Source organism: Brassica oleracea, chromosome C3 (genome assembly GCF_000695525.1).
Source record: "Brassica oleracea var. oleracea cultivar TO1000 chromosome C3, BOL, whole genome shotgun sequence".
Lineage (NCBI taxonomy): Eukaryota > Viridiplantae > Streptophyta > Magnoliopsida > Brassicales > Brassicaceae > Brassica > Brassica oleracea.
This window is the reverse complement of record NC_027750.1, coordinates 33,895,977-33,907,042: the sequence shown is the minus strand read 5'-3', so window position 1 is coordinate 33,907,042 and position 11,066 is coordinate 33,895,977. Positions and strand designations below refer to the sequence as shown.

The 11,066-nt window shown below is 33.8% G+C and overlaps 2 protein-coding genes across 3 annotated transcripts; one reads left to right on the top strand and one right to left on the bottom strand.

Annotated features, from left to right (window-relative positions):
- The first annotated feature begins 2,212 nt into the window (after nucleotides 1-2,212).
- Nucleotides 2,213-3,724, top strand: LOC106330445. Its single transcript, XM_013768908.1, has one exon. It carries the CDS (start codon nucleotides 2,213-2,215, stop codon nucleotides 3,722-3,724), a length of 1,512 nt encoding a protein of 503 aa, XP_013624362.1.
- Nucleotides 3,725-6,074: 2,350 nt separating this feature from the next.
- Nucleotides 6,075-8,927, bottom strand: LOC106328442 (calcium-dependent protein kinase 6-like). Of its 2 annotated transcripts, XM_013766887.1 has the most exons (8): nucleotides 8,708-8,927; nucleotides 7,724-8,481; nucleotides 7,472-7,606; nucleotides 7,114-7,266; nucleotides 6,913-7,028; nucleotides 6,664-6,831; nucleotides 6,355-6,579; nucleotides 6,167-6,277 (listed from the first exon to the last, which is right to left on the bottom strand). In XM_013766887.1, the coding sequence occupies exons 2-8, from the start codon at nucleotides 8,424-8,426 to the stop codon at nucleotides 6,167-6,169; spliced, it is 1,611 nt and encodes a 536-aa protein (XP_013622341.1). In that variant the 5' UTR covers nucleotides 8,427-8,481; nucleotides 8,708-8,927. The 2 variants fall into 2 exon arrangements, with proteins under 2 accessions (XP_013622340.1, XP_013622341.1); XM_013766886.1 differs by lacking the exon at nucleotides 8,708-8,927 and having other exon boundaries at nucleotides 6,075-6,277; nucleotides 7,724-8,426.
- Between the last annotated feature and the right edge of the window lie 2,139 nt (nucleotides 8,928-11,066).

Here is an 11,066-nt window from a genome sequence, read left to right as displayed (position 1 = left end):
GCAGGATCCTGAGTCCATTAAAATTGCCCAGTCTTGCTCTGTTTGCGGTAAGACGGTAGATGAGCACGGCCACGGGGCGATGCTTCACTCTGCCGGCCAAAAATTCCACGCCGGTGTCCGTTTGGAAATGGTAATTAAATATTTTATTTAATTAATTTTTTAATATATATATATATATATGCATATTCTAACTTTTTTAAATGTGAGATGAGCACGGAAACGGGCTGATGCTTCACTCTTTGGGTCAAAAATCATACACTGGTGTCTGTTTGGATATGGTAAATATTTTAATTAATTATTATTTTTTTAAAATATATTCTAACTTTTTTAAATGTGTTTTAGGCCAAAGAGACGGGACAACTCCCGTCTCTTATGCAACTTTACGAGAGGACCCACAAGAATAAGGCGGGTCAATTTCTAGATGGCAAGTCAGAGCAAATCTTCAACGACTTGGTTGCTCAGGTTGACGACCACCAGACCCAGCTAACCCAGTAGTCCACCGACGGATTACCCGTCACCTTATCCACACTTGAAGTGGATAAGATTTACGAGGAGGTAAAGTTTTTAAAATTTTAATTTTTTTTATTATTCATTTAATTTAACTTTAAATTTTTACTAACAATATTTATTTTTTGTTTTAAAGGTTGTCCCTAAGAAAAAGGGACGTACGTTGGGGATTGGTTCCGTCAACGATGTTCCGAGAGCTACATCGTCTTATGGTCAGACACGGGAGATGAAGTCACTCAGCTGCGTAGAGAGTCCGCTCAGCTGCGTAACGAGTTGGACTCGACGCGATTTGCATTCACAGCTCGTGTGGGTGGACTCGAGGGCTTCTTGGACGTTATAGCGGCCACAAATCCGGAATGGGATTCCTTGTTGAGAAACATGCGACGAAAAAATCCCATTCTAGGCGAGTCATCATCCGACACACATGCCGAGGCGAATGTAGAGAGGAGGAGTGATGAATTCTACCGGGCGATGAACGACTCTTAGTTCTTTTTTTTCGGGTGTTGTATTTATAAATTCAAAACTTATTTATATATAAAATATTTTTGTATTGATTTTGTTTTCAAATTTTAATTTTATCAATAAATTAAATAATTTTAATTATTTTTTTAATTATATTTTTAAATTCGGTAAAATAATAAAACTATTGAATTCGTAGCTAATTTACGACTTATTTTCGTGGAAAGTTTACGAAGAAATGACGAGGAAGGTTAAACGAGTACTTTACGAGGTATTATTTTTGAGGTATTTACGTGTACTTTACGAGGAAATACTTTCGAGATAAATATGTGTAGATTACGAGGAACTGCTTTCGATGTATTTACGAGGAAATATAGTGACATTCTTACGTGAAATATTTACGTGGTCTTTACGACGAAATATGGAACTTCGTTTTTACGACGAAATATTTTCCTCGCTAAGTTACGACGAATTGGCGAGGAAATATGCGTTACGACGAATGAGTAACGACGAAACGTGTTTCCTTGCTAATTCTTCGTAAACCCTCTTTTACGAGGAATTAGCGAGGAATACCGCCGTCATTAAACTTATGTTTTCTTGTAGTGTATTTAGGAGATTTTTCCAAAAACAAAATTTGAAAAAAATATTTCGATTTTCTTATTTTCAGTTTTTATTATTTATTTTATTTTATATATTTAATATATAACTAAGTAAAATTGAAAGAATATGATTGTTTTTTAGACATTTGGTAAATTTTGGAATTTATGTCTTTATGAACTATTTAGGAGACAAAAACTAAAAAGAGGTTACTATAGAGAATTTCCCAAATATTTGTTGTTTAAATATTAATTATTTAATATAACAGACTCCACCGAAAAAAAAAAATTGATGAAATGTGAAATTTATAGATCCGAGTAAAGAATAGGCATTTACAGAAAATTATTCTTTCGATAGCGTGTGTCCATGTATATAGTATATTTGGGACCTTTAATTTTGTCCAAGTAAAGCAAAAGCATACAAAAGAGCATCTACACTAATCCCCATAAGAAGTATCTTTGGAAGGGTTTTCTTAATTAAAAGATAACTGAGATATGGAATATGGAATAACTACTAACCCATAAGATCTCTCGTGTCAAGCAAAAGATAACTTCATACAAAAAAAAGCATAAACTGATACATATATTAATGTCTTTTCTTTACAATCTATAAACAAACCTTAAAAGTCTCTACAAGACCATGCATCCCCATGGGCTACCGGCAATTTGATGATTATCCCCTTAGACATATTCAGGAAAAACCTTCATGTTTAAGAAGAAATGGTGTTTGCACATTTTGTAAGAATGAAGTTTTAGAATCTAACGCATTTTATTGTCATACATGTTGGTCTCATTATCACAAGGATTGTCTCACAATTACTTATCCGAAGATTCATAACCATACACTTACCTTCATTCACAGAAATAATGCATTCACTTGCGATGCTTGTGGATTTGTCCTCGAGAAGGAGGTAAATATGTTCGCATGTTTACAATGTGATTTCTTTGTCCACAGAGAATGTATTTTCTTACCAAAAGTTATAAAAATCACACGTCACTCACATTATCTTTCACACACTCTTTGTATCCCTGATGGAAACTTGATATGCAAAATTTGCCGAAACCACCGCATAAAGCTCAAACCTGGTTATGGAGGATATACTTGTATTGACAATTCGTGTGATTATGTTGCTCACTCAGTCTGTGCAACATTAAAAGAAGTATGGGATGGTAGAGATCATCATATCGAAGAACATGAAGAAGATAGCAACTCTGAAGCTGATCTTGCGGCCTTGGTGGACATAAATGGTAAATCCATGCGCCATTTTAGCCATGATCATGACCTATTGGTATCTGATGTGGAACGTGGAGAAAAAGAAGATGGCTATGTATGTCAAGCATGCATCCTTCCAATCGAATTTGGTCGTTTCTTGGCTTGCAAGCAGTGTGATTTCGCTCTCCACGAGGCATGTGGGAGTCTTCCTCGGAAGATGGAAAATTCTTTGCATCCTCATTCGTTAATCTTACAAATTGACATGATGAATATCGAAGAGGGATTCTTCACTTGCTCTGTATGCCTCCGAGAATCTTGTGGATTCATGTATCAGTGTAGTCAAAAGGATTGTGGGTTCCAGATGGATGTAATTTGTGCTTCATTTGCGGATCCATTGAACCATATAGCCCACCCTCCACACCTTCTCTTTTATACATTTTCAAATTTTGAATATTCGTGCATGGGTTGTGATCAACGTTCAAAGAATGTGGTACACTGTCCCACGTGCTATTTTCCTTTGGATTTCAAATGTGTGACTTTACCAAGATTGGTAAAATACAAGCATGACGTTCATCCACTCACTCTATATTGTGATAAAAGTAACACTAGGTTTGAGAATTTATCATGGTGTGAGATATGCGAAGAAAAAATAAATGTAGAGATGTTGTACTACATCTGCCACGATTGCATCACCACTCTACATATTGGATGCATGATAGGGAAATATCCTTATCTGAAACCTAGTCATAGGATCAAAGTGGATGGTCTCACTATACAGATTACTACAAACAGTAGTGTTTCTCGGTCGATTTGTCATACATGTCACCGTATCTGCCAAGACAAACTGGTTTTTATGATCAGTGGGAAAGATGTATGTTTCTGTTCTTTAGATTGTGTTCATTCTTCCAGTTGTAGAACTCACTTCGATGTAAATGATTTCTTACTATAAGGTTATGTTGTTGTAATGTGAATTAAAGTAAATAATAATTTCGAGAAAATTCAGTAACCCTTGTCTGAATGCTCCAAGTGTAACTCCATCACCCACCAATCACCATGATGCTTGTCAATACATTTATAGAAAAGAAGTATGATTGTTATTTGACTTTTTAATGAAATCTAATTTGATCATTTTAACTCTGTTCTGTATCCTCTATATAATATTATGTATAATTGGTATTGACCAATGATATTTTTAGTAATTAATTTAGAAAAAAATGTTTTTTTAGTTTCGAGAAGTGAGAGATCATGTTATCCTCACACTTAAGCATAACGACAATTCTGTTAATAATTTAGTAGGTGGTTGTCCGCGATTTCGCGGATATAAATATTGTATAAATAATTATATATTATGTTTATAATTTTATAATTCTGAGTAATAATAATAGCTATTAATAATAACATTTTCATTTTAAATAGTTTGAAAATCAAAAATCTTGATATTGTATAATGTTAGAAGATTATTGAGATATAGTGATAATTCTATTATTCTATAAATTTTAATATAAGTTTCCAAATGTCTTTTATTGACATAATTTGTGATTAATAAAAAAACAAAGATTAATGAACAAAAAGTTATTTCATATTTCTTTCTATATTCACAATATTTTTTCTACCATTTTTATTTTATTCAGAAGTAAAAAAATTACAAAATTTCCATAATTTTGTCAAATCACAATTTCTCACATTTTTGATTTAGTGTTTAACATAACACTCAAAATTGGTTAACCAAAAAATGCATCTTTAAATTCTCTCCAATCATCACACTCTCTTTACAAACACTGATTTATTCAAAATTATTATCTTTTAAAAGTATTGCTTCCGTTTTTTAGAAAGTTACTTTAATACATACCTATTTTAATTAAATATTATTAACTAATTATATCAGAAAATAATATCTAAAATGTAAATAACATGATGTCATTATTTTAGACATATATACTTAATATTAATGTGAGATTCAGTTTTATTATAATCATATAATAATCAAAACTATTATTAGGTTTAGGTTAATTATTTATATACTCACATTAATATTAAGTATTAAGATTCAGTTTATATTAAGTATCAAAACTAATCATTTTCTTAGAAAAGTATATATATAGTGAGTATAAAAAATATTATTAGGTTTAGGTTAATTATTTTTCTGTAATATATGATTTACTGTATCGACTATAAAAGAAATATTTTTTAAATCGTTTTTATAATTATTTTTATCATATCATATGTATTATATGTATATTCTAAATTTCTATAATGTAATTTATGATATTTAATTGTTTCTATAAACAAATTAGGTTAATTCTTTTATCTTTAAAATGTTTAATTGTCTGTATGGTAATATAGATTAGGTTGGGTAGTTCTAGGATTAGTTTCCGTTTTAAAATTATAATTAAATAAATGAAAATTAAAAAAATACCAACAACCAATCAAATTAAGAGAATTAATTCTAATTTTTACTAATGAATGACACTTAAGCAAAAGTCAATTAAATGAGTTCTCAATTAATATATAGCAGGATGTTTAAGGTTAATGGTTAATAATATTCCCTTTTTTTTAATATACTGTATAAGGGTGAATTCAATTTGACCATTTTTTGGAATATATACCAATGAAAGGTAACGTAAAATAATTCAATGATATAGTGTGAAGAACCGTGAAGAGTATAATATAATGCTACAGTAGATTATTAACCAGTGGGAGCACATGGGTTTCCGGTTTCCCTGTCACGTTCCAATCTAACCATATTGGGACCAAACGTATGATTGATCTGTTTCGAACAACTTGAACTTTGGTTCCAAGACATCACTTTGATGACATTATTGAGACTTATTAGCTCTATAATATTCCACATTCAATTATTGTTCTTTCCATACATGCATATGCATGTAACATGTTTGTGTGTTCATAGGTATATGTTTTGTGTATTCGGCTGTAGACCTCGGCTTGAAGCACACTGTTTATACTTTATGTTACTCTCGTTGCCGTGTCGTTACATAAATTAAATTAGAAATATGCTTTAGAAATCACACAACTTATATAACACTCACACTTGTTATTGGATTGAAGATGATTGATCTCTCAAAACCCTAAAAAGGGTCAAAGCTTTAAACAATGGAGATGAAACAAAGCTCACCAAACTTTTAACAATCGTTACAAACAAACAAAACAGAGAGACAATAGAAACAGTCTCCCAGCTACTGATGAAACAGTTGTTTTTCTTTTACATTTTAAACTCAAACCTTCAAGGGATTAAGCTGCCTTCTTGCACCTATGAATCCAGTTTTCTCTTCAGCCTTCTCTATGATTGAAGATTGCAAACATTGATTCCGTGGAAACATTTGCCTCCTCACCGAGAAAATGTTCCAAAGACTGATATGTATTGTCTATGTGCCTACACATCTCTCATGCTGATGTTTAGGCTATTTTTCATTGTACGTCTCCCAACACCAGCATTTCCCTTTTGCATCATCGCAACAAATTCTCCATAGTCAATCCTTCCATCCTGTAACAAAAAAGAACATGCCAGCTTGAAAAGAGACAAAACATCGGTCAAAAACATGTGAAGAATCAAAGCGTTACATTGTCTTGATCGACTTCTTTGATTACATCTTCAAGAAAAACATCGGTCATCCCATGTTCGACGCACGATTGTTGCAGCTCATCAATGGTAATATAACCACTTCCATCTTTATCAAAGTACTGAAACGCAGAGACAAGATGCTCTTCTCTGTCTAGTTTATTCAGATGGATAGTAGCTGCAATAAACTCGCTGTAGTCTATTGTACCACTGTTGTCAACATCAGCCTAAGATACAACAACAAGACTATTGTCATTACCTGTCTTATATAGCGACATGAAGTAGTGTATAATAAAAGGATGCACTATTACCGCTTCCATAAGATCTCTGATCTCAGTGTCTTTCAACGTTGAGCCATATCTTCTCAATCCAGCTTTGAGTTCATCAAAAGTGATTGCACCGCTGTTATCGGTATCCATTGCCTCAAACATTGCTCTTAAACCTGCAATCTCTTCTTCCGAGAGGCTCTCAGCTATCACCTGATTAACCATAATTAAGTAATATGAGTTAATCTCAAATGAATGTGGAAGACGAAGTTCCAAAACACAAAGCTCACTCACCTTTAAAGCCATCTTCTTTAATTTATTCATTGCAGAAAACTGTTTGAGACGAGACAGAACAGCCGGATCAAGTGCTCTATCTGGTGCAACTCCGTTCTCACAGATCCATGGATGGCCTGAACAAACGATAGATATATAGTCTTATATTGTGTGGTTGCCAAACAAATGTTACCACTCATTCGAGATAAAATGAATACGCACGCAAGACTTCATGAGCGGTCAAGCGTTCAGAGGGTCTAGAGCATAACATCTTGCTGATCAGATCTTTAGCACTGTCGGATATAACAGGCCATGGGTCTGACTCAAAGTCGACATCCCCTTTCAAGACAGCATCAAATATTCCTTGTTGTGTTTCTGATTCCAAAACACACAAAAAACAAACTTCAGGAAATCCTAGTTTATATGGTGATCTAAGTTTGTAAGGAAAGATATAGAAATCTTCTAGGAATAAAGTTGGAAAAAAAAAAACAGTTTTCACTTTTAATCAATTTAACATTAATTCAAAAAAAAAATCTAGTTTATGGAGTTAAGAGAAGCACATTTTCAGCGTAACGCATACCTGCCCAAAAGCATCTTAGTAAAATATAGAGAATAACACCAGCAGTCCACACATCAGCTTCTGGACCATAATGTTTTAGAAGAACCTCTGGAGCAACATAGTATGGACTTCCAACTACATCCTTGAATATTTGGCCTAAAATTATAATAAATAAATAAAAAACACATTTAGGCAAAGCAAAATGAAAACTCTATAGATCAAGCTCTACAGTTTACCTAAGATGCTTTGACACTAAACAAGATACGACATTACCTGGTTTGAAGAAAACAGAGAGACCAAAATCAATGGCCTTGAGAGAAAAGTCATCATCCTTATTAACCAACAAGAAATTCTCAGGCTTCAAGTCTCTATGCATGACACCAAGAGAATGGCACGCCTCAACAACACCGACAACAATCTTGGTCAGCTCGGCAGCTTTCCTCTCGCTGTAATGCCCTCTCTGAATAATCCTATCAAACAACTCACCACCAGCACATACCTCCATCACAATGTGAACATACAAAGGCTCCTCATAAGCTCCTTTGATCGTAACAATGTTCTTGTGACCCGCCAAATGGTGCATTATCTGAATCTCCCTCCTAACATCCTCAACATCTTCCTTGGAGATCAGTTTCCTCTTGGATATAGATTTACAAGCGTAGTCAACACCTGTGGCGACCTCGGTGCAAAGATACGTCGTCCCGAATTGTCCTTGTCCTAACTTGCGGCTCAAGGTGTATAGATCGCGGATGTTAGGAGTCTTGTGGCCAAGAACGTAGTAAGCTTGATTGTCCATGTTACGCCGTATAAAAGGTTCTTTTACAGGAGCTGGATTGTTGTTCGAATCTTCTTTGGGGAAGTCTTGTTCTGCGGTCGGAGAATGCTCGTAGGTGGTGGTTCTTGAATTTTCCTCGGGACGACTATTATTACCCTCGCAGACTTTGTCCTTGAAAGAACCACGACATGAATTGCCCATGAAACTTTATATTAACAATTTTCAGCTTCTTTTTCTTCTCTTCATCCAACAAACACTATTAATGGAGAAAAAAAATAGATAAGAAACCCAAATCAAAAAAAGGGAAGCAATGTTTTTCAGAAGTTTCGAACTTGGAATGAGATCAGATCACCCACATCAGATCAAGCATCATAAATCATAAAATTTTGTTCATCGACCATTTACCAAAAATAATCAAAAGAAAAAATAAATGAGGAATCTATAAGTAAAAAGAAACATAACAAAAACAGAGGATCTTGTACCTGAATAGCAGAACAGAGGATCTTGTACCAAAATAGCAGAACAGAGGATTCGGATTAAGATTAAGAATTTTGATTACTGTTGTTGAGAGAATGGGTAAGCAGATGCGTTGAATCAACAATCAGAGTGTAATGATTTATTCTTTTGTGGATTTGTTATGATGATGGAGGAGAGAGGATGGTGCAAACGAGGCAAGGGCACCTAAACGTTGTTTCGTCTCACCTTCTTCATTCGTTTCCTATTTAATTATTAATTAATCATGTCGGTCTAATGATAGTTGCAACTTGCAAAATTGCGAATTTAAAATTGTTAATCTTGTAAACAAGAAAAGTTATTTTTGTGAGAATGATTACAAAAGCATAATTAACCCGGGGTTTGAGGTTCTTAGCAGAAGTTAAAAAACTGTTTTTTAACTTTTAACTAAAACAAGCTAAGAACCGGTTCTTAAAATTTCTAATGATAGTTAATCTTGTAAAAGAAAAGTTATTTTTTTGAGAATGATTACAAGAGCATGATTAATCCGGGGTTATTAGGATTGAGTTTTTAACGGAAGTTAAGAAAATGTTTCTTAACTTTTTAACTAAAAAAAAAAACTAAGAAACAGTTTCTTAATTTTCGCTAAGAATCCTACTCTAAGAATCCCGGATTAATGTGCTTAGAGTTGTGGTTTTATTAGAGTTGGAATGTGCTTACAACGCCCAACTTAGCTTAACTACAATAATACCTATTGTTAGATGCATATAGTTAAGAGTTAGTTAACAACTAACAAAATGAAACAGTTGACGACTATTGATTTTAAGAGAAATTAAGACTTATTAAGTTATTATGTTGACTTTTCAGACTGGTTGATCAAGATTGTACATTTTTTGCCTTTTTTGCATCATCCTCTCTTTTCTTACAATGAATGACAGAGACGTGAGACATGTCGGCTAGTGATTATATGATCGCATGTCTCCGCACGTGACCACGAATTTAGTTTCGGACTACAGTTGTTTCCTTAGATAATTATTGTCCATTCCTTTTTTTTTTATAGAAAGTCAAATTTGTTATAAAGTAATAGAAAAATCTCTCTTTATTCGTAACATAAAAATTCTTTATATAAGACATTACACCGTCATAGATAAATAAAAGGATTACAAATCATAATATTTTGGTTATGAGTCATCCACAGTCTGGTTCATAACACCTTGGATGTCATAACCATTTAGAGCTTGTAATGTGCTTTAATGTTGCCCCATTAAAACTTTACCAGGAAAACCCAATTGGGACAAAACCACGGTGAAAGAAAAAAAGTACAACACACATTACTCCCCCTGATTTGGACATCACTGAAGGTCTCTTGGACCTCTCCAATTTTCTGGAATCCGCGGGTGATGAAGATCTTGGGCAGAACATGCTTCATCCTCGAACATGATAGTTGGTTCTTCTTTACCATCGGCCATGCCACAATCTGATCAAATATATTGAATCATCGACCTCAAATACACACACACGAAATCTTGGATGATGTTGTTGTGATATGCGTGTACCACCATGTGTAATACATAACCTGTCTGAAAACAAATCAACAAAACCAAATAACCCCTCTTTGGGCTGGTTAGTATAAAATAAACCAAAATCAAAGGCTTCTTCATCGTCCTTCTTATGGACCAATCAGATCAGTGTCTAAAATAAGACTTATGCATCGTCCATCTCTGGACTAAATGGACTTCTTTATCGTCCACCTTTGGACTGAATGGATCAGTGTCCAAAACAAGTGATCTCACGCCCATGTACTAGATAATTGGTGAGACTGGTCCATATTAAATCTCTTGAGTACCATTTTCTGTATATACTATTTGATGCACAAGGATTTCATTGTTAATGTACTCAAGTTGTAGTCCCAAACAAAACTTTGTTTTCCATGATTTTTCATCTCAAACTCTTTCTTGAGATATTCAACTGTTTGGGAAATTGTATCCAGAGGTTCCTAGGATATTCAGATCATATACTATGATGGTTATCAATATTGTTCTCGAGAACTTGTTGTTCTTTCAGCTCAATACCCTCGAGTACTTTCATTATCCAGTGGACAAATATAAATATGCAGTCACTACATCAATTTGCTGCAAGTCTAATTTTCCCTCTTATATAGCCAGACTTATGAGAAATCTAAAAGTAGTTGCATCCACCACATGGGAGTATGTCTCCTCATAATCTATTACTGGTCTTTGTGAGAATCCTTGTGCAACATCAGCTTTATATCTCACGATTTCTATTCCTCATAAGACCCATTTATATCCGTTGGTTTTAACATCATATGGCGTCTTAATCATAGGGCCAAATACGCATTTCTTCTTTAAACTATTTAACCCCACATTT

What these genes read in the sequence shown, in the direction of transcription:
- LOC106330445 (XM_013768908.1), top strand. Translation starts at nt 2,213, where the DNA reads ATGGGCTACCGGCAATTTGATGATTATCCCCTTAGACATATTCAGGAA.
- LOC106328442 (XM_013766887.1), bottom strand. Translation starts at nt 8,426, where the DNA reads ATGGGCAATTCATGTCGTGGTTCTTTCAAGGACAAAGTCTGCGAGGGT. An exon ending in ACTAAGATGCTTTTGGGCAG is followed by an intron (nt 7,267 to 7,471) that starts GTATGCGTTACG and finishes TTTTGGAATCAG; the next exon opens with AAACACAACAAGGAATATTT. An exon ending in TAAAGAAGATGGCTTTAAAG is followed by an intron (nt 6,832 to 6,912) that starts GTGAGTGAGCTT and finishes ATGGTTAATCAG; the next exon opens with GTGATAGCTGAGAGCCTCTC.